This window comes from Epinephelus lanceolatus, chromosome 19 (assembly GCF_041903045.1).
Source record: "Epinephelus lanceolatus isolate andai-2023 chromosome 19, ASM4190304v1, whole genome shotgun sequence".
Lineage (NCBI taxonomy): Eukaryota > Metazoa > Chordata > Actinopteri > Perciformes > Serranidae > Epinephelus > Epinephelus lanceolatus.
Window position 1 is genome coordinate 3,663,430 of NC_135752.1, and position 18,424 is coordinate 3,681,853.

At 40.1% G+C, this 18,424-nt stretch overlaps 1 protein-coding gene across 1 annotated transcript; it reads left to right on the forward strand.

The window, feature by feature from the left end:
* Nucleotides 1–3,111: 3,111 nt before the first annotated feature.
* uap1l1 (UDP-N-acetylglucosamine pyrophosphorylase 1 like 1) lies at nt 3,112–15,789 on the forward strand. The gene is made up of 9 exons (XM_033646228.2): nt 3,112–3,747; nt 8,005–8,209; nt 8,419–8,594; nt 8,736–8,908; nt 9,466–9,659; nt 11,269–11,409; nt 11,535–11,720; nt 13,597–13,663; nt 15,474–15,789. The coding sequence occupies exons 1-9, from the start codon at nt 3,468–3,470 to the stop codon at nt 15,558–15,560; spliced, it is 1,509 nt and encodes a 502-aa protein (XP_033502119.1). The 5' UTR covers nt 3,112–3,467; the 3' UTR covers nt 15,561–15,789.
* The last annotated feature ends 2,635 nt before the right edge of the window (nt 15,790–18,424 follow it).

Genomic DNA, 18,424 nt, shown 5'->3' on the forward strand with positions numbered 1-18,424 from the left:
AGTTATGATACAGGATGCTTTTGTACATTAAAAATGCGGGATTTCATGTTTTAATACTTTCTGCAGATAGCAACAGCATGTTATTTAGGTCACAACACAGTTATTTTATTTACCTCAACCCCAGAGTGCGATGGATATATATATATATATATATATATCTATAAATCCATCGTATATATACAGTACAGGCCAAAAGTTTGGACACACCTTCTCATTCAATGCGTTTTCTTTATTTTCATGACTATTTACATTGTAGATTCTCACTGAAGGCATCAAAACTATGAATGAACACATGTGGAGTTATGTACTTAACAAAAAAAGGTGAAATAACTGAAAACATGTTTTATATTCTAGTTTCTTCAAAATAGCCACCCTTTGCTCTGATTACTGCTTTGCACACTCTTGGCATTCTCTCCATGAGCTTCAAGAGGTAGTCACCTGAAATGGTTTTCCAACAGTCTTGAAGGAGTTCCCAGAGGTGTTTAGCACTTGTTGGCCCCTTTGCCTTCACTCTGCAGTCCAGCTCACCCCAAACCATCTGGATTGGGTTCAGGTCCGGTGACTGTGGAGGCCAGGTCATCTGCCGCAGCACTCCATCACTCTCCTTCTTGGTCAAATAGCCCTTACACAGCCTGGAGGTGTGTTTGGGGTCATTGTCCTGTTGAAAAATAAATGATCGTCCAACTAAACGCAAACCGGATGGGATGGCATGTCGCTGCAGGATGCTGTGGTAGCCATGCTGGTTCAGTGTGCCTTCAATTTTGAATAAATCCCCAACAGTGTCACCAGCAAAACACCCACACACCATCACACCTCCTCCTCCATGCTTCACAGTGGGAACCAGGCATGTGGAATCCATCCGTTCACCTTTTCTGCATCTCACAAAGACACGGCGGTTGGAACCAAAGATCTCAAATTTGGACTCATCAGACCAAAGCACAGATTTCCACTGGTCTAATGTCCATTCCTTGTGTTTCTTGGCCCAAACAAATCTCTTCTGCTTGTTGCCTCTCCTTAGCAGTGGTTTCCTAGCAGCTATTTGACCATGAAGGCCTGATTGGTGCAGTCTCCTCTTAACAGTTGTTCTAGAGATGGGTCTGCTGCTAGAACTCTGTGTGGCATTCATCTGGTCTCTGATCTGAGCTGCTGTTAACTTGCGATTTCTGAGGCTGGTGACTCGGATCAACTTATCCTCAGAAGCAGAGGTGACTCTTGGTCTTCCTTTCCTGGGTCGGTCCTCATGTGTGCCAGTTTCGTTGTAGCACTTGATGGTTTTTGCGACTCCACTTGGGGACACATTTAAAGTTTTTGCAATTTTCCGGACTGACTGACCTTCATTTCTTAAAGTAATGATGGCCACTGGTTTTTCTTTAGTTAGCTGATTGGTTCTTGCCATAATATGAATTTTAACAGTTGTCCAATAGGGCTGTCGGCTGTGTATTAACCTGACTTCTGCACAACACAACTGATGGTCCCAACCCCATTGATAAAGCAAGAAATTCCACTAATTAACCCTGATAAGGCACACCTGTGAAGTGGAAACCATTTCAGGTGACTACCTCTTGAAGCTCATGGAGAGAATGCCAAGAGTGTGCAAAGCAGTAATCAGAGCAAAGGGTGGCTATTTTGAAGAAACTAGAATATAAAACATGTTTTCAGTTATTTCACCTTTTTTTGTTAAGTACATAACTCCACATGTGTTCATTCATAGTTTTGATGCCTTCAGTGAGAATCTACAATGTAAATAGTCATGAAAATAAAGAAAACGCATTGAATGAGAAGGTGTGTCCAAACTTTTGGCCTGTACTGTATATATACATAATACATTATATATATATATATATATATATATATATACTGTATACACACACATACACACACACACACATACACACACACCACTCAGACATGACATTTCAGAAACAAGGAAGGAAGTGATCGTACAATAAATGTACTACATGACATGACAGATTTTTAAATCACTTTTCTCAGCATGTAGGAAAGTTCTACAGATATAAAACCTCCATGGATCAAAAATTCAGAATACAAAGATTCATGATTGACCATGTTTGCAGTTGGAGGTGTCCTGTGAACAGTTTTACAGACATCTCTTTTAAAATGGTGGTCTATAGGAAAAATCCTTTTTAGGTTACAGGTGATTTTTTTCGCTGCAATACCATGAGTGGCCACTGGGAGAAATTGAAAGCAAGTATGAAATTGTGTTCACACTAGGCGTGAATAAAACAATTTGCACAAGTGAATTCCATGTAAAATGAATGTAAAGATACAAACAGACACAAATTCCCGCGGGGCGGCACAATGGACGCAACGCAAATTATGCAAAATATGTGAATTAAGTGGCACAAATTATGGGAGTAGCGCAATTTCACAGCATACGCTTTTTCGCGAGAGTTGGAAAATCTAAACTTCAGCGACCGTCTTGCGCCATGATAGCCAATCAGCATTTAGAGTCTCCCTGGGACGTACGATGCCGAGGACATACCGGCAGAAGTTCATTCATTGATTCAGTGATTTCACGCAAATTCATTCATGTGTATGCTATGACCGGAGTCAACACAAAATATTCTAACGTTCAAATTCGCACGAGTAACGCAACACAAAAATTGCATTGTGTTTGGTGTGAAGACAACATGAGAGGCTTTTTTGGGGGCCTGACTACATGACCCAAGCCATCCCTACCTGGTGAAAGTGGTAATGTTTTAAACATCCCATTGTTAGAACCATACCCAGTCTCCCCTAAAGTACAAATAAACACTTTAAAAAGAATACTTTGTTACTTTCCTCATCTGATGTCAAATTTTGTGGTAGGTGTAGTGCACGTGGAAAAAACGTTTAATTTTAATTATTTATTGATTATATATCAAGTTAAACATACATTCTATTCAGTACCAACAATAAATGTTATTGTGCCGTTTGGGGACGGTCCCTGGGCAGCTCAAAACTGTAAAAAATCATGTTGGTATATCTCATGTAAGACGCAGAGTATTAGTAGGCTACACGTTTAGATGGACGGTGTAAAAATAAAGAGACAGTACAGTAACTGTCGGCATAGTCAGCTGATGAGACGCTGAGTCAGCTCAGTTTTTCCTCACTCTTACAGCCGCTGGTCTCGTGGCTGGCTGCTGACGGACAGGAAGTCGTCTCACGTCGGTCTGCAGAAAGCTATTTCCAACATGTTTGTCCGCCCCTGGAAACCTGCAGCAGCATAAAGAAGCCTTTCACTAAGCCGCAGCAGTCAGTGTATCCTGTTCTATGTGAGTTTTTGACCACAGGCAGGATCCGCATATGGGTCCGAGAGCTGCAGTCACGAGTTGTTCAGAACACGCTGTCACTTCCTACAAAGACTAACCAACACTCAGCTCCTGGATCCTGCTTACAGGAGGAAGCTGGATGTCTGAGTGTTATACTTTCCCACTCCACGGTTTGCGTTGTTACCGAGACACAAAATGCTTTCTTTGGAGCAGGTGAAGCAGAGTTTAGAGAGTGCAGGACAGTCTCACGTCCTGCAGTTCTGGCCGGAGCTGTGTGAGGTGGAGAGAGACACTTTGCTTCAGGAGCTGTCTCAGCTGGACCTTAAGGGACTGAAGGAGCACTGTGAAGGGGCTGCGGGGGCTGCTGCTTCCCCGTCTGACAGCCTGGATCAACACATAGAGCCGGTCCCTCCAGAGTCCATCGGCAGCGTGAGGAAGAGTGACAAACACTCTCTGGAACAGTGGGAAAATGAAGGTGAATGTTTTTAGAGGGCTTAGGGTAACCTGTGGGTACCTAGAAGAGTGAGTACGATAGGAGGAAGATGGTGCCAGGTTACTGAATAACAACATGTTTGTGTCTGATGTTGGAGATGTTGAAACTTCTCACTAATAATGCACCTACAGATTGTGGCATATTTAGCAGCAGAATCCCCATAAAGCACTTAAATTCACTTATAATTTTGATCAGTCACTACCTCCTGTGGTGGAAAGGCACAAAGTGTGTTTCCTTGAAGTACCGTACTTAAATACAGTTTGAGGTACTTGTACTTTACTTCGGTATTTCCATTTTATGTTATTTAATACTTCAACATCACTACATTTCAGGGGGAGATCTATATTAAACTACTTTTTACTACTTTTTATTAAGTTATGAAGTCATTGCAATACAAATGCAATGTGATGTTAAACCAATTTTCCCAGTAGTACTTTAAACTAGCTTTGAGATGAACCCTTCCATCCTGAAAATCCATTATTGGCTATTATGCCTGTTTAGGGACTGTTTGTTACGTATGGGGGGAGGGGTGGTTCAATAAAAGGGGCAGGCATATCAAATATATTTTTTAAGCACTGGGCAGGGACTTATGTTTTTTTTTTTTTTGGGGGGGGGGGGGCATACAAATTTAAATGGTTGTAATTTGTATTTATTTTACCACATAAAATAAATCCAATTATTGTTGGATTTCCACATTTCCGATAGTCCTTGGAAGCATTATGTGCAACTGAATGCTATTGTTAGAAGAAAAAAAAATCCATTACCAAATCTGAGTTTAAAATAGTGACAGTATCAATAGTGTCTTTTCAACAATCTGTTTACTAAGTTTTCAACATTATACAAAAAAGAACATACAGAATACAATATGTGTGAATGTTTACAAAATTCCTGCAATTATTTTAAAATATATACATATATGATGACAAGCTGTGTTAAAACAGTTCAAAAATTACAGCACACACACTTGCACACGCGTGTACAAAAATAAATAAATAGGACCACAAACAGCAACAATAAATTAAAAAAATAGAATAAATAAATCGACCTGTCCAGGATGTATCCTGCCTCTCGCCCAGTGTCAGCTGGGATAGGCTCCAGCCCCCCCGCGACCCTCAAGAGGGTGAAGCGGTTAGAAGATGGATGGATGGATGGTTGGATGGATGGATAGGTGGAATAAATAAATAAATAAATGAAAAGGAAAAAAATTTAAAAAAGAGAAAACAAATTTACACTGGGGATACTATACGACAAACACTGTTACAAGTTCTTCATTTCGTACTGTATATTATACATTTACAGTATCTCACATAAGTGAGTACACCCCTCCCATTTTTGCAAATATTTCATTATATCTTTTCATGGGACAACACTATAGAAATGACACTTTGATATAACTTAAAGTAGTCAGTGTACAGCTTGTATAGTAGTATAGATTTACCTTCCTCTGAAAATTACTCAAAACACAGCCATCAACATCTAAACAGCTGGCAACATAAGTGAGTACACCCCACAGTGAACATGTCCAAATTGTGCCTAAAGTGTCAATATTTTGTGTGCCAGCCATTATTATCTAGCACTGCCTTAACCCTTTTGAGCATGGAATTCACCAGAGCTCACAGGTTGCTTCAGGAATCCTCTCCCACTCCTCCATGATGACATCATGGAGCAGATGGATGTGAAGACACCTTGCGCTCCTCCACCTTTTCAGCTTGAGGATGGCCCACAGGTGCACAGGTGAGTTTAGGGCTGGATACATACTTGGGGTGGTTCAATAAAAGGGGCAGGCATATCAAATATATTTTTTAAGCACTGGGCAGGGACTTCCTCAGCAAGGCAGTTGTCATCTTCTAGGTGTGTTTTGGGTCATTATCATGATGGAAAACTTGATAATGAAAACTTGCAGCCCAGTTTCTGCAGAGGGGCGATCATGCTCTGCATGGAATTCATGTTTCCCTAAATGAACCGAGCTCCCCAGAGCCGGCAGCACTCATGCAGCCCCAGACCATGATGCTGCCACCACTATACTTGACTGTAGTCAAGGGACAGTTGTCTTGGTGCTCTTTCAGCATGTGTGGCACCTTGGTGAAGAGCACCAAGACAACTGTCCCTTGACTACAGTTAAGTGTAGTGGTGGCAGCATCATGGTTTGGGGCTGCATGAGTGCTGCCACCACTATACTTGACTGTAGGCAAGGGACAGGAAGCTGAAGGTGAAGGTGATGGACTGGCCAAGTATGTATCCAGCCCTAAACTCACCTGTGCACCTGTGGGCCATCCTCAAGCTGAAAAGGTGGAGGAGCGCAAGGTGTCTTCACATCCATCTGCTCCATGATGTCATCATGAAGGAGTGGGAGAGGATTCCTGAAGCAACCTGTGAGCTCTGGTGAATTCCATGCCCAAAAGGGTTAAGGCAGTGCTAGATAATAATGGTTGGCACACAAAATATTGACACTTTAGGCACAATTTGGACATGTTCACTGTGGGGTGTACTCACTTATGTTGCCAGCTGTTTAGATGTTGATGGCTGTGTTTTGAGTAATTTTCAGAGGAAGGTAAATCTATACTACTATACAAGCTGTACACTGACTACTTTAAGTTATATCAAAGTGTCATTTCTATAGTGTTGTCCCATGAAAAGATATAATGAAATATTTGCAGAAATGGGAAGGGTGTACTCACTTATGTGAGATACTGTACTTTGTATACGTCAAGTTTAAATGTGTTTTATTGCAGAGGTTGTAATTATGCTTCCCCAGTTAATGTCTAACATACAAGATAAATCCTTGCTCCTAAGATATCTTCGAAATGTGTCTCTTTTAAAATTTGGCCAAAAATAAACCGTTTGCATGAACTTACCAGCATGCACGATAAGAGTGAAAAGCGGAAGCTTTTTTCAACTCCAGGATTTCGTCTTCAACTTTTAATGTTTAATGTTCAAACATCAAAGAGTACATTTTAAAAATCGAAAAACTATTTTTATGGTGGAGGGAGGGTCATCAGGGAGCCTCAAGGAAAAATATTTGTAGCTTCAGGGAGGGTCCAAAAAAAAAATGAAGTCACACCCCAGCCACCCCTCTTCTCTGATAAATAATGGACAGTCCCTCATTGCTTTCAACATTATGTTTTCACTGTGCAGGGTCTTCAAATTAAGTTAAAATCAATTTTGCAGGATGATGTGTAACAAAACAGATGTGATGTTCCCTATGATGGATTATCTTTGGACAGTATACGTATTAAGCTTTTTCAACACATAAACACAAATGGCTCCAGCAATACAAATTACACACAGTGGCCACAGGAACTTAAGCTCCAAAATACAACACTAGTGTAGGGGTGGCTGTTGGGTCAAGAGGTAGAATGGGTCATCCACCAATTGAAAGATCAGTGTTGATACTGATATTGATATTCTCCTTGTCGGAGAGCCGGAGAGCTGAACTATAAGCTGAAAGATGCCAAAATGCTCCTTAGAGCTGAGTGCAACTGAAGAGTCAGGTGATAATTTTCTATAGGTTCATCACTACGAGAGACACTTTTTTCTTGCAAATGGAAATATTTCTTTCTTATTTCATCTATTGTGAGATAGCAGTCAATGTTCCATAAATAATTAGGCCACAGTAAAATCAATGTTGCGCTGTATAGGAGCAAAGGAGGAGAAACAAGGAGTTTTGAGTCTCTAATAGCAGCCTGGAAAGCTAAAAATAAAATCACTATGGTAAGCTTTTGAAAATGAAATAATCGGCAGTCTTTGTACTCTCCCAAACCTTTATTGGACTGCCAGTGTTGTGGTTGTAAGGTAAATTTAAGGAGTCTCAAGAAGAAAATTTTTTTCTCACGACTTTTCTCAAGTCATTGCTTTTTCTTCTGAATACTACAGTGATTTTACCTCACAGAATTCTGTAAACGATTCATAGGGAAATGTAACTTTTTGGTTGAACTGCTCATGGCTCATTCGTGACTTTTAATGAGGGGTCATGAGTGAGGTCACACGCCAAAAACGTGACATGCAAAATCACTAGTAATCTCCTCACCACTGAAAATCTCTACCACAGCATTATGAAAGCAGTAACATGTTAAAGGTTAAATGCCAGCTTGTAAAGTTTTATGAAAGTTTTCACTGATACAGTTTGACAAAAGGTGCATTGTGCTGTGTAAGCTGGTCATCATAAAGTTTAAAGGCCTTGATTGCAAATCAGTAAAGTTACATCCAGCTGCTGCTTGTGTCACCACTGTATCTTGACAGGGCTGTTGCAGATCTCAGGGAATCGAGTTGGAGTCCTCCTGTTGGCTGGAGGTCAGGGGACCCGTCTTGGTGTTCAGTATCCCAAAGGGATGTATAACGTTGGGCTCCCAAGCCAAAAAACCTTGTATCAAATTCAGGCAGAGCGTATTCACAAAATCCAGGAGCTGGCCGACAGAAAGTATGGCTCAAAATGCACCATTCCATGGTAAGATTATGATGGATCTGCCTAATCTGACTATTCTGATCATGTGTAGGCTTGTGCTTACAGAAGCCATATTGAACACATAGTGATATTAACTTTCTTTACTCTGTTTTAGGTATGATTAAAAAAAAAAGATTTGTCACAAAGATTATGAAGATTAAATCTAACTTTGAAATTGTAAACCTCTTGTCTGTACTGTTGCAACTCTTCAGGTACATAATGACCAGTGAGTTCACTCTGGCTCCCACTGAGAAGTTCTTAAAGGACAACAACTATTTTGGTCTGGAGCCATCAAACATTGTTATGTTTGAACAACGAATGATACCAGCAGTGACCTTTGATGGAAAGGTCATCCTGCAGGGTAAAGGGAAGATAGCCATGGCCCCAGGTAGGTGCACATCAGCTCCTTCAGAGGATGCAGACTCAGATATCAGTGAAATCACTTTGGTTGCACCTGTTGTTACTGATGTGTGTTCAGGATCGTTTGAGGTAATGTGCCATGATTCAAAACCTCTCCACTCTATGTCAGATGGGAATGGTGGTCTGTACCAGGCACTGGTGGACAACAAGGTGCTGGAGGACATGAAGAAGAAGGGAGTGGAGTACCTGCATGTGTACTGTGTAGACAACATCCTGGTCAAAATGGCCGACCCTGTGTTTATTGGGTTCTGCGTGAGCAAAGGGGCTGACTGCGGAGCCAAGGTAGACTTATATCATACAGTAGATATCAAAGAGGTAAAAAGTCCATTAAAGGAATAGCTTAACAAAGCATGAGCGCAGCCACAGCACACCACTGATTGAACTTTGGGTGCCTCTGCACTGTGTGTGCTGAACCCAGCGCCAAGCCTGGCTCAAACTGTGGTTGGTCTGAGGGCCCATTACACCAGTGTGCTGATAAAGAGGCTCTGACTGATTGTCATTACATTACATATCTGATGAATTGAATGATGATAGAGACATGCTGCAAATTATATGGCCAAGCAAACTTATTGCTGCATAAATTTAGTATGCGTTCTCGAAGTGTTAAATGTTCTCTGTTCACGGCCTACTGCACTACTATGTACACTGCACATCTGTGGTGGCAATATAAGAACAGTAGCATGTGTAAGCTCACTGTGGCCTCAGAAAAGCATCAGAAATCAGATGGATGGCACACAAAAGCCAACTTTTCAAAGAATTTTGTCTTTTCATTCTCAGAGAATAAAAAAAGTCAAAATTGTCCCGTTTTCCTCTGATCTCTTATCTTTATCATGTGTCAGGTGGTGGAGAAGGCATACCCTACTGAGCCAGTGGGCGTGGTTTGCAGGGTCCGAGGCGTCTCTCAGGTTGTGGAGTACAGTGAGATTCAGCCAGAGACAGCTGAGCTCCGAGGACCTGGAGGGGAGTTGGTGTACAGTGCTGGAAACATCTGCAATCACTTCTTTACCAGGGCTTTCCTGCAGGAAGTGACAGAGTAAGAGCCTTTACTGTCACATATATGTTGCTGAGATTCCTCTGACAGCACAGTATGGAAGTCACAGCAAGTGAAATCAGACAGATTGGAGTGAAAACACCACAGACTAGAGGGTTGGAGGCAGTCATGGAAGTATATAGACAACATATTGAGTAGCAAAGTTCACCAGGAGACGCCCGTATCTGGATATTAGGGCCATGTTTTTTCAGTTAAACTAGTATTAAGTGATCTTTTGGCCATTTGGGGCTGAGGGAACAAGTTGTAAACACAAAATGATATGCATTTCAATCAGGAGAGACTCATTTTTATAGTAAAAAGAATATTTATTAACATGTGCACATAAGAATAAAAATGTGGAAAGTCTTTGGTGATTAGACCCCATAGAGATGGTATGATTTAAGGAGGGTGATGAATCCATAGTCAAATAGGGAACCCCCCCTGGGGTCTAGATGCTGGTGGTGGTAGAGATGGTAAAGATGAGATAAGAGGAAGATGGAGAAGTGCTGATGATCTGGATGAGTAGAGGAATGAGTCTTTGTTGAGCTCGTCCTAGACTCTGGATACGATGGCTGGAGGTGAATGGGGTGGAGGAGGGCACGAAGATTCTGCCTAAAACGATGGCTGACAGCAGCAGAAGAGAGAGCAGATTTAAAATTTTGCAGTGGCATCCTGATTGGCTGAGAGAGATCATGTCAATTGATTGATTGGATAACTAGAAGAGTGGACACCCATAGTCAGCTGATTAGAGGAAGCAGTGGGTTAGTGGTGGTGTTAGCAATCAATTGCCCTTTTACAAAACATGACAGACACATGACACATTCAGAGCACAAAATTTTGTCAGATGGTGTAACATGGTCCGTTCATGTTTGTAGTAACCTACAGTAACGTATAAACCAGTGTCATGTCAATTTGTCTGTCTAACATTGTCCATAGCAAAATGTTTTTACAGCAAAATGTTAGAATTACACTTCACAACTTGCCAGACTGACATTTAAGTTTTGTGGCTATTCTTTGTTCCCAGAAGATTTTTAAAGATTTTGGTGACTCCCTGACCCACTGTGTAGCACCACCAGTGGGCCAAAGTTCACACTTTATAACGACTTTGGTCCCTAATAAATTATTTCAAAATTCATTCATTTTTTGTTATCGTTTGTCCTGTTATGGGTTGCAGAGGAACTCGAGCCTTTCCTAGCTGACATTGGGCAAGATGCAGGATACACCCTGGACAGGTCGTCAGACAACCATTTAGGCTCACATTCACACCTATGGCCAATATATAGTTGCCAGTTAACCTAGCCTGCATGTGTTGGGATGGTGGGAGGAAGCTGGAGAACCTGGAAAAAACCCATGCTGGCACAGGGAGAACATGCAGACTTCACACAGAGGGACTCCCCCACCCTGGGGTTTGAACCAGAAGCCCTCTTGCTGTGAGGTGACAATGTTAACCACTGCACAACTGTGCTGCTTAGTTTCAAACCTATAAAGTAAATGGCCAGACTTCTGTGACACAGCTGTGGAAATTCATGGCTCCCAGAGGATAAACCCTACATAATCTTTCTTTGCATATTGTTAGTTCTGTTTTTGATCTCCTACTATTTTTATCTTACAGGACATTTAAAGATCAACTGAAACAACATGTTGCACTGAAGAAAGTGCCTTTTGTGGACTCGTGTGGGAATCAAGTTACACCCACCAAACCCAATGGCATAAAGATGGAGAAATTTGTTTTTGATGTCTTTTCATTCTCAAGGTACTGTTGATTGTTATTGTGTCTTCTTCAGATAATGACATCTGATGTACTCTACATAAAATGACACAAATCATATAACAGTGTCTCTCCTGCTAATTAGAATATGTACTGTCTGTCTTTGGAAGGAGCTTTGTTGTGTTTGAGGTTGTGAGGGAGGATGAGTTTTCCCCTCTGAAAAATGCAGACGGAGCAGCAACAGACAGCCCGACTACAGCGAGAAACTCTTTGCTGGCTCAACACTGCCGCTGGGCCATGGCTGCAGGAGCTACACTTTTGGATGAACATGGGAATACCCTTCCTCCTATGGCCAGGTCAGAGGAAGATGTTCCTATATTCACCCTGCAGTAAAATAATGTCAATACCCTGGTCAATTTTTTTTATGGCAGACATTTTAACTTGTCTAGCAGGAAAAGCACAGATGGAACCAATAACATTAATAATGGTTTACTGTGAGAAATTCAAGTCACGTAAATTTTATTTCCATAGCCCAAAATCAAATTTCATCATATTAAATATTAAACATATAGTTCAACATTTATGAGAATATGCATTGAAGTCAACAGTCTAAATATGAAGCTGGAGCCAGTCGGTAGTTAGCTTAGCTTCGCATAGAGACTAGAAACAGCTAGCCTGGCTGTGTTCATCTTTTTTTTTTTTTTTTTAAACAGCCTACCATTACCTCTAAAGCTTATTTATTAAAGGTACACAATGCAGGATTTTCCATGGGCCATAGATTGTATATAAGGATGGATGACATGACAGCTCCCCAAAAGTGAAGCCCAAACATCTCAGTCACCCTCTGGTGTCTGGCTGCAGTACAGGTCATGTTAACAAACAGTAGCCAACAATTCTTGCAAGGTATACCTTTGACACGTTACATCTTGTGTGTTAATTCTGCATTCAAACAGAAATGTAAAAATGACAAGTTGTGGTTTTATGGGTAGTTACATGCTGAAACTATGTCATGGCGGGGCATAGTGGCTTCCTTGAGTTACCTGGTAACTACACAGTCAATGACAACAACTATCCTGAAAGTCACTGTGCTGGGCCAAGAAATAAATCCAGCATGTAATGTCCCTAAAACCACAACAATAACTTTAGACGGACTAGCTGTTTATCCCTGCTTACAGTTTTTATGCTAAGCTAAGCTAATTGCCTGCTGGCTTTAGCTTCATACTTAACAAGCAAATATGAGAGTGATATGATCCTCTCAGGACAAGAAGGCAAATTTGCTTATTTCCCCAAAAGTTGAGCTATTTCGTGAACTAGAAGAGTTGTTCTATGTTATGCTCAAACTCATCCTGTTAAGCGTACATTCGTATTATTTCTCCAATCATATATGCTTTGGGACAACCAGTCAACCTGTCCCATCATATAAAGCTGCCCTTGGTCAGTAGATCATGGGTGGTAGCAGTGAGCAGACCATTGAAATGGGTCAAAGGTGTGTGTTTGGATATCAGTTATGTTTTCAAATGAGCGTAGTTGAAGTCTATTTGTTCATTTACCCCTTGTTCTCCTGAGCTATTTTCTTACTTTGATGCCATCTGGTGGCAGTGCAACTCTGATACTTAAATTTCCAAATCTCAGAGTAGTTTAAAAATAAAAACATACAACTGCATATAGTTGCCTAAAGTTGCCTGTTTACCTGGACATTTAAGGATATTGGTAGCTGTAATGATTCCTCCTGCCGGTACTGGCCTTTAAAAGATGGCTTACCAATGGAAAACACAGTAAGAAATCAGGGACAAATCAAAAGTCTGCATTTTGTGCAAAAATTCTGAAATTGAGCCCAAGCTAATAACAGCTTATCAGGATCTGTTTTATTGACCAGGTATGTAAAAAAACACATGGAATTTGACAGTTTTTTTTTTCCAATGCTCATAATTCACTCACAGTACACAGAAATAGATTTAAAAGCTAAGGACAAGGACAACAAAGCTGGACAACAGATAAAGGATAAAGGTAAAGAATAGACAGGACTATAATGTACACAGGTATATGGAAAAATATATAAATATATTTATACAAAGCACTAATTCTAGCAGTCTGAGTTACATCAAGCATTGTCTTTTTAGTATGAAATTCTCTATGTGAAAAGGTAAAATGATCACAGGGACCAGTGACTCTTCAACTTATGAGTGATGTATATGGATAAAAATAATCTAAAAATGTTTTTTTTTCCTATAGTGTATCAGCAGGGAACAATCCTCCAGCACAATGTGAGATTTCACCACTGCTCTCCTACTTTGGAGAGGTGAGTGACATGAATGTGTAAATCTGGTGAAACCTGTAGAACTATGGAGCTAGACCAGTCTCAAAATGAATAAATGCACACAGAAATTAACCCTATGGGCCCGAACGACACATAGTGCGTCCAAATTCACACCTGTTATTCTCTATTGATTTTCTCCGCGACCGTGCATCATAGCGAGAAGCTGCGCACATCACATGAAACAGCAGAATCATAGCTTTCCGACAAGACCAAGCACTTGTCGGTATTCCATTGTTTTCACAACAAAAAAAATGATAAAGTTACACTAAAATCATGAATAACAGAGCTTTCATGCAGCTTTGTACACACATTACTCTTGGATGGATTACTCGCGAATGCAGGCTCACACAGAAATGCCACTTGTATCACATGAAAGTGCAGGAGCAGAGCTTTCCAGTGATACCACATACATCATTGTGCTGTCATCCCATCACTCTGTAAATACAGATTGATTGTCTACAAAATAAAAACCTGACGAATTTCTTTACAATCCATTATACAGATCTTCACTTCATATAGTGAGGAATATCGTATCTTACCACGTCTTAGGCTTGAGTGTGTTTCTCCCTGTCTATCCACATTTGTAGTCCGGCTTTCAAGATGCAAATATCTCCATATTGTCCAGCTTTACGGCAAACAAAGTGGCAAATATTATCTTGGAGGACATCATTGCACTTGGTTGACTATTTTTCTATTATCTTAGATGTAAATATTGCATGTTTCTTTCAGGTAAAACACATTTTTGACTTGTGAATGAGTCAATGGAATTTCTTGCAATAATGAAAAAATACTGGCAATCATGTCCGCCTGGCACAAACCACATGTTTTGGACAACTGTGAAGTGACAGAATGTCCCACCATCATGGTTCTTATATTGCCAGATTCCAGAGAGTCTCCCCTCTTCATATATGGCAGAATATGTCATTTTCCAACTTGCTATGGTGAGATACATGTAAAAATGTAAGAATTTAGTCACACGGATTTGTTTTTTTCATTGATATAAAAATTAATATAAAATACAGGCACATAGAAGGACATGAAATGATGCAAATCTGGTTAGCCCAGATTGTCCTGAAAAAAACAGGATATAGCATGTGTATGTAGCCTTTAGAATGACCGTGATATGAGCTTAAAAGTAAGGGCAGTAAAAATACCCCAGAAACGCCTAGGGCCCATAGGGTTAATAAATGCACAAAAAAGGATTCACAAATGTATTTTGGGATTTAGATTTATATATATATGACTCAAAACATGAACACATTTTGAATGCACACAAAAATATGTTTCATTCCATATATAAGTAAAAGAAAATCCACATATAAAAAATAAGGTTTATAAACATATTTGTGATGCACACACAAATATTTCTTGTTTTAAATATGTGCAATTATAATTCACAAATGTACCCATGTAAAAGTATTTGCAGTTTTCATCAAATACATATTTGGAAGTTGTTACATTGATATATGAACTGTCGAACCTGCATTTACAAAGTGCTTTTAATTTGTAACCTTCCCTGTATTTGTGTGAGCGAGTTTTGAGACTCCCGCGCGTTTTACATTTGTGAATCCTTTTTTGTGCATTTATTTATTTCTGTGTGCATTTATTAATTTTGAGACTGTTCTAGCTCCATATAGAACAGTTACAGGATGTGTCTTTAATTAAGAAAAATGTCAATTGTTTTAGCTTGCATTTAAAATGAATCTTGGACAGTTAATATGCTGCTTTTATCTTGAGAATGATCCCTTTCTAATTGACTTAATACACCCACCCATGTCACTCCCTCTGTCAGGGCCTGGAGCAGCTGCTGAAGGGAAGAACACTGCCAACTCCCTTCATTCTGGATGAAAAAAGGGCCAAAGAGCTTCAGGCTCAGTAACATTACTCTGATTAAGAGAGTATTGTGTGACGGCAGCAGATAGTCCAGTGCCGTACAGTACAGGAGTATGGAATGGAGATGGATGTGTTTGGATAGTTTCAGCCCAAAAATATACAACTGTTTAAATTAATTTTTGAACTGTATAATCATGTCACACTGTAATTGATGAAATTATCTCATTTTAAGGAAAAGCTTCCACCTTTAAAATAAATAATTATGGGACTAGCAATGCTTTTTTGGAATTTATTATTTTTTTTACATATAACTAAAAAAATAATCCAAATTCCTCACCCTGTGTCCTCTCCCATCCTTCTTAGTAAATTCATTCTACTTGACTTGCCTACCTATTTAACTTGAAATGTCCAAGAGTTAATTCCAACTGTTTTAAGAGAAGTATGTGAATTTTTTGTGTTTTTTTTTAAAAGAAATGTTGAGTAAACTGGGAGTTTTGAGGAATATTTACCAATATTATATCTTATATACTTTCAGAACAGTAGGCTATTATATTGAGCCAAAATAAATCATGGAAAAGCTTCATCAGCTTCCACAGAAAAGCTCTGTGGTGGACCTGTAAACTACAGAGTAGTTTTTAGTAGTTTTGATCAATTCAACACAAAAAATATAAGCGAATTTTAAAAACCAGGAAAAGAAGGTAACAAAAAGAAAGGGCATTTACTGTGACATGTGGAATTAGATACTGCTAAATTGGCATGATTTCAAATATGTACCTTTTGGCCCAAAGAATAGTTACAAGGCCACACGTAAAATATATTAAAAAAAACATTCATTCATTCATTCTCCATAACCGCTTATTCTGTTAGGGGTTGCAGAGGGCTGGAGCCTATCTCAGCTGACAGTGGGCAAGTGGTGGCCATTTAGTGTCACCAGTTAATCTGCCTGTTTTTTTGGACTGTGGGAGGAAGCCAGAGTACCCAGAGAAAACCCATTCTGACACAGGGAGAACATTCAAACTCAGCAGACAAGAGCTCCCCAACCCCAGGTTTCTAACCCCCCACCGCGGGCTCAAACCAGAAACCCTCTTGCTGTGAAAAAATGATTTCATTTAAAAATACAATAACTTCTCTCCAAACTAAAACCAATGAGAGTTAAAAGCATTTCTTCAGAACATGCAAAGGAAGAGTTTTTTTTGTTGTTGTTGTTTTTTTGAAGACAGTAATTAAAGTTGAAAGCTGGAAGGAAAGGTTTGGAGTGTGTGACAGTGTGTTTGGCAAACTTATCTATACTAAAAAAGAATTAAAGAGTAGAGGATTAGATTAGATTAGATTAGATTACTTTGTCATTGTACAGAACATACAATGAAATTAAGTTGCATTCAAGATCAGTCTCAGAATAAAAATAAATAAATGGAAAGTAAGAACAAATAAATAAATAAATGCATTCATCCATCACTCATACTCATAAAAGAGATAAAATAAAGTGGTCATAAAATTATTGCACATTTTGTTGTGATGTGATCCGGGGGTTTGTTTTCAGTTCAGAGTTCATTATGGTGATGGCTTTTGGATTGAAACTGTTCATAAAACGTGTGGAGGGTAACAGTTCAAACAGGTGATGGGCAGGGTGAAATGAGTCCTTTAGGATGTTGTGTGTCTTGTGTGTGAAAATGTCTTCTATGGCAGGTAGCTGGTGTCCTATGATGTGTGATTTTATGACTCTGCAGGGATTTTTTGTCTGCTGCAGAGCTGCTACCCTACCACACCAGGATTCCATGGGTGAGGATGCGCTCAATTGAGCAGCAGTAGAATGACCTCAGGAGCTGTTGGGACAGGTTTATACAGTCGTTGTTGGGCCTTTTTGACCAGTGCTGTAGTGTTAACTGTCCATGTGAGGTCCTCTGTAATGTGTGTGCCCAGGAATTTGAAGCTGGACACCCTCTCCACCCTCTCCACCCTCCCCACCCTCTCCCCATTGATGTACAGTGGCAAATTGACATCCTGCTTCTTCCTGAAGTCAATTATGAGTTTTGGGGTTTTTTTTTTTGCTATGTTTAGAGTCAGATTGTTTTCTTTGCACCACACTCTCAGCCCCTGTACCTCCTCTCTGTAGGCTGACTCATTGCCTTTGGTGATCAGCCCCACCACAGTCGTGTCATCTGCAAATTTAACTATGGTGGTGGCATTGTGAGATGGTACACAGTCATGAGTGTACAGAGAGTACACTCTAATCTAAAGAGTAGAATTAACCTGCTTACTAAGTAGGAAAGAACAATTTATAAGTTATCTAGAAACTGAAAGGACATTTATCTCCAAACTAAAAGGAATGAAAGAGTTAAAACTTATCTCAAAACTGAAAGGAAACTTAACTCTAAACTATAAACAATGAAAGAGTTAAAACCTTTTTTCTTAGAGGGAAATAAAAGTAAGAAGCTGGACGGAACAGTTTGGAGTGTGTGACAGTGCGAGTATGTTTGAGTGGTGTTATTGTTTTACTGTCACAGTCTCACACTCTCGTGGTTCTGGCAGGTACACAGTCTGCCATTCTGAAGTGAAAAAAAAGCTGGTAACCCTGGTCAAAGAAGGATCAAGAGGCCATTGCTCTTCTAGAGAGTAAGACAGTACGTGTGGAAGTGGAAGGGATCCATCACTATACAGCACACCCCTGCTCAGACGGAAGAATGCACCGCACTTCCAAGCCTCTCCAGAAGCCGTGATGCCAAGCCATAGGAGCACAGAGAGAAGGTTCCCGAAGGACTCTGAGAAGGCCGCAGCCTTCTGCGCTGACATCAAGAAGCTTGAAGCTGCAGGCTCTGTGGCAAAGCTGTCCACTCCAGGGACGGGAGAGTATGGGGAGTCATGGTTTATATCCCATCACATGGTTCAGCATAACCAGAAGAATCCCATCTT

Bases quoted from the DNA above. Each gene is read 5' to 3' on its own strand.
- uap1l1 (XM_033646228.2), top strand. From the start codon at position 3,468: ATGCTTTCTTTGGAGCAGGTGAAGCAGAGTTTAGAGAGTGCAGGACAG. The intron at 8,909-9,465 runs GTAGACTTATAT...ATCATGTGTCAG, and splicing joins GGGCTGACTGCGGAGCCAAG to GTGGTGGAGAAGGCATACCC. The intron at 11,410-11,534 runs GTACTGTTGATT...TGTCTTTGGAAG, and splicing joins GATGTCTTTTCATTCTCAAG to GAGCTTTGTTGTGTTTGAGG.